Source organism: Triticum dicoccoides, chromosome 7A, assembly GCF_002162155.2.
Source record: "Triticum dicoccoides isolate Atlit2015 ecotype Zavitan chromosome 7A, WEW_v2.0, whole genome shotgun sequence".
In the NCBI taxonomy this organism is placed as follows: domain Eukaryota; kingdom Viridiplantae; phylum Streptophyta; class Magnoliopsida; order Poales; family Poaceae; genus Triticum; species Triticum dicoccoides.
Window position 1 is genome coordinate 22,431,455 of NC_041392.1, and position 4,435 is coordinate 22,435,889.

At 43.6% G+C, this 4,435-nt stretch overlaps 1 protein-coding gene across 2 annotated transcripts; it reads left to right on the top strand.

Moving 5' to 3' along the window:
* The first annotated feature begins 2,335 nt into the window (after positions 1-2,335).
* On the top strand, positions 2,336-4,168 carry LOC119330385. 2 transcript variants are annotated; one of them, XM_037603497.1, is made up of 3 exons: positions 2,336-3,259; positions 3,353-3,662; positions 3,920-4,168. In XM_037603497.1, exons 1-2 carry the CDS (start codon positions 2,546-2,548, stop codon positions 3,614-3,616), a joined length of 978 nt encoding a protein of 325 aa, XP_037459394.1. In that variant the 5' UTR covers positions 2,336-2,545; the 3' UTR covers positions 3,617-3,662; positions 3,920-4,168. The 2 variants fall into 2 exon arrangements, with proteins under 2 accessions (XP_037459394.1, XP_037459393.1); XM_037603496.1 differs by having other exon boundaries at positions 2,336-3,662.
* Positions 4,169-4,435: the final 267 nt, after the last annotated feature.

Below are 4,435 nucleotides of genomic sequence, written 5' to 3' on the forward strand. Positions count from 1 at the left end.
AGCGAAGTTGAAAAATGTTCACAAAATTAAAAATTGATTGCAAATTTAAAAAATCTTTGTAAAGTCAAAGAATATCTGCTAATTTGAAAATGCAAAAAGTAAATAAAAATGTGCAAAGCAGGAAAAAAACCTAAAGAGAAAGGAAAACCAATCTGGGAATCTACCCAAAACTGAAAGGGGTCTCGCTAGTTGGGCAGGCCAAATCCTATTTGTTGTGCAGTAATAGAGGGTATGTGTTACCTCTTTATCTAGTGACCTATGCGGGAATAGGATTCTACCGAGGGCGTAACTAACTGGGGAGTGCTCGTTTGGAAGCCTCCCCAAGGGTCACTTGGGGCGGGTTGAGAGCGCGCCACTTGGCACGCTCTGGGTGCTTCCTTCGATTTTTTTTATTTTTCTCCACAAGTTTTCGGCTTTTTAGATGTTTTTGGGGTTTTTTTGGCTTTCTGGTTTTCCATCGGTCTTTCTTAGCTTTTTGACAATTTTTTCCCTTTTGATCTTTTTTGCGAAAAACATGTTTTATTACTTCTATGAGAGACACGACCGTGCCTCTCGAAAACAAATAAAAACAATTTTTTTTCTTCCGCGAGAAGCAAGGTTTTGCTTCCACGAGAGGCACAGGTGTGCCTCTCGAAAAAAAAATATGTTTTCTCTTTTTCTTTCATTCCGTGAGAGGCACGGCCGTGCCTCTCGGAAATAAAAAAAACATGTTTTTTCCCTTCCGAGAGAGACACGGCTGTGGCTCTCAATAAAAAAATTGTGTTTTCCTTTTTTTCCTTCCCTGGGAGGCCCGGTTATGCTTTCGCGAGATGCACGATTTTGCTTCCGCGAGAGGCTGTGCCTGTCGGAGATGAAAGAAAAACATGTTTTTTCTTTTTTTTCCTTCTGCGAGAGGCATGGTTGTGCCTCTCAGAAACGAAAAAAATGTTTTATTTATTTTTTTCCTTTCGTTAGAGTCCCTATTTTTTAAAAGTGCACAGTGAATTTTTTCAAATTAAAATAAATTATTTTTTTGAATTTTATGTATATTCATTATTGGAAACATAAAAAATGAAAAGAAAGGGCTGGCCCATTTAGGGACTGCCTGTGGCGATATGACGGCCCATCTCGCTCACTATAAGCAGGACAAAAAAACATAGTAGCACCCGTTCTCTTGTGCCTGTTATTGGCACGCTTAGATTCACCTCATGAATAGCGATGTTAATTAGGATAGATTATTAACTATAAATGTAGTTGAACAATGGGTTGTCGATATTTGGACGCGATGCCTATATGCAATTATGCCATGTATAATCATACTCATAAAAACTACATTTTAATCAATACACAACTATAATTTTGTCATCATGCCATGTTACCTTTTATCGGATAGATGGCACGAGTGAAATTGTGGATCCTAGTCCATTCTTCTTGATTGCTTTCAACCTCGATATTTTGTTTTACAATTCTTCGCTTTTATTTCTTTTGCTGAAATCACTACTTCCAAACACAAGTTGATTTAATCCTAGTAACTAGCAACCCAGTAAGGCTGACAATCTTATGGTAAAATGTTGGAAGTTTCATGTAATAGTTTGACACTTTGTATGGTTACTTTGATATTTGTAGGCATTAAATGAATATCTAGGTATTTAATGGAGGTAATGGCATTTGAATTCTTTTGGGCAAACAAACTTGGAATAATGCCAAATTCTGACATGGATAATGTTTATGGTGTATGCATGTTGAATTTAGAAGAAAAAAAATCAAGGTCTAATGATTTTAAAACATGTTTGCTTTCAAACCTCAGAGTTTCCCTTCGAAACTCCGATTCTTTCTCACAGATGGTTCGGTTTGTAAGTGGAGCACATCACAATATTTTTGTAACTCTCTCAAATTTTTATCACGCCTTTTAGGGGTCCTGCCATGACACCATGCGAAGTTTCATATTTTTCAGACTTCATTTACACTTCTTAGAAAAAATAAAAGAAATTACCTATGTTAAATACCTAGAAATTCATATATTGCACTAAAAATAGAGAATCGAAATTAAAGAGTGCAAAAGGTTTTACATGAAATTTCAAATATTGTACCATGAACACAGAAAAACATTGGATGATAACTCTAACAGGAAAAAAATACTAAACACCACGAAAACACAATTGTTTAAACCTATTTTTTGGCAGGCCTTGGAAAAACGCTTGCACTGATAAAATAAATATTAGTACCAGGGTCGCTTTTTGGGCCAACTCTGCCCAAATGCAGCCCACGCTAGGCCCAAACGTTGCCCTAACCCCTCCCGTATCTGATCTCACTTTCTCCCCCAGCCTCCCCTTGGAAAAAAGAACAAAACTTTCTCCCCCAGCCGCCGTCCGGCCGTCTCCCTCCTCGCCGATCCCCTCCTTCCTCCGCCTGCCCGGCTGCGCCCTCTCTCTTCCCCGGCCATTACTTAGCTGAGTGCCTGACTCGAACCGCCGCGTCTCAATCCCCTTCGTCCCCGCCCACCGGTCCAAACTTTTCCCCTCCCGAAACCCTCCCTCGCCTCCACCGACCGGCCGGCCGGCCGACCATGCCGCAGCTGCTGGACGAGCTCGTGGAGGAGGTCTTCCTCCGCCTCCCTCCGGACGATCCCGCGGCGCTCGTGCGGGCCTCCCTTGCCAGCAAGCCCTGGCTCGCCCTGCTCACCGGCCCCGCCTTCCGCGGCCGCTACCGCGAGTTCCACGGCGCTCCCCCAATGCTGGGCTTCCTCTACAGCCGGGCCGACGGCTCCGGCCACAAGGGAGACCCTGCCCCACGCCTCGTCTCCACCTCCAAGTTCGGCGCGCGCATTCCGGACTTCGCCAGTACGGACCCGGACTTTGATCTGATTGCGTGGGACTGCCGCCATGGCCGGGTTCTCCTTGGGGATGCGTCTTTGTCTCCTAGGCCGCTCGTGGTTTGGGACCCCATGACGGGCTGCACTCAGCAGCTGGTGGGACTCGACTGTTTCAACGGGATCGCGGTGCTCTGCGCGGTGAGCGGCTGCGACCACCACTCGTGTCACGCCGGCCCCTTCAAGACGGTCGGCGTCGGCGTGGACATTAGTGAAGATGGTGAGCGTGTTGCACGCGTCTTCGTGTCGTCGCCCGACATCGGTGACTGGAGCAAGCTGGATACTGACGAGTGGGAGGAACCGTGCCTTGGTCTTGATCTTTCAGCTGATGCATTCATATGTTCGATGCAAGCTGTCCTCATCAATGATGCACTCCACTTCAAGCTTGGGTACTACGATGATTATGATCATGTGAGAATTCTCAAGTACAGCTTGACCTCTGATTCTTTATCATTGATTGATGTGCCGTTTGCCGCTCATGCCGATATCGTCATGGTGATGAAGGATGGCAGTCTGGGGCTTGCACATGTGGACAGCAGGTTAACCCTCTACGTGTGGTCCAGACAAGTAGATTCCAACGGAGTTGCGTCATGGACTCATGGTAGAGTCGTGGATCTCAAGAACCTTATCCCTATTAAAAATCCGAAGAGAAGACCTAGACTGATTGGATCTGTGGAGGGCAGAGATATCATTTTCGTGAACACGGATGTTGGCGTCTACCAGATTGATCTCAAGACACTAGAGTGTAAGGAGCTAATGAAGGGATGAAACTTCTATTCTTTGATTCCGTACATGAGCTTCTACAATCCGCCAGGTATCTATATGTCTTTTCTTTTTTTATGATTCATGAACAACTCTTAGCTAGGTAACTATTTATCAGTTAGTGAAGTCATCAAAACATTGATGCCTAATCTGATTGAAAATTGTGTTTGAAATTTGCTCCAACAAATTTCAATTCCAATGTAATAATTGAAGGTTACTATTTTTTATGCTTTCTTAATTGGCAATTTATATGATATAGTATCATGTCATATCCTCTGTCGAATCACATGGATAAAACTGTGTTTGCAGAAAGGATGATCCCTGGTGATGCGCCACATTGAGAATGCGCGGTTGAGTATGCAGGATGCTACTACTCATCAACAAGAAACATGACAACTTGGAGGCATACTACTTAGTAGACTTTCGGTGCAGTGGTGCCTGCGTGTTTTCTATTATTAGTGTTGGCTTTTGTCTGTTAGTTTGACAGTTTCCCCGTGTCTGTGTGCGTAAGTGGGTGAATGGATTATCTTGTAGTGAACCTTTAATTTCTTGCATGCATGTGAACCGTTATTAAATTTATGCATCTGCAAAGAGTGGCTTAGTTCTACAATTTGCTATCCCAACTTTTGACCTAGTCTCTAAATTCTTCTCCCAAAAGGTGCATCTTTGGTGAGCAGATGCTGATGGCATGTCCAGAACAAGTGGCTCCCTGATATTTCTATCGATATAGATAATTTTGTTTGCACTACACCTACATTTCAATTTTCAAGTGTCAATGTGATGTTGCTGCAGTTCTGGTAGCAAGCGATGCTACTGAATAGTATT

Excerpts from the sequence above, each read along its gene's own strand:
- LOC119330385 (XM_037603496.1), top strand. The coding sequence starts at position 2,546 with ATGCCGCAGCTGCTGGACGAGCTCGTGGAGGAGGTCTTCCTCCGCCTC.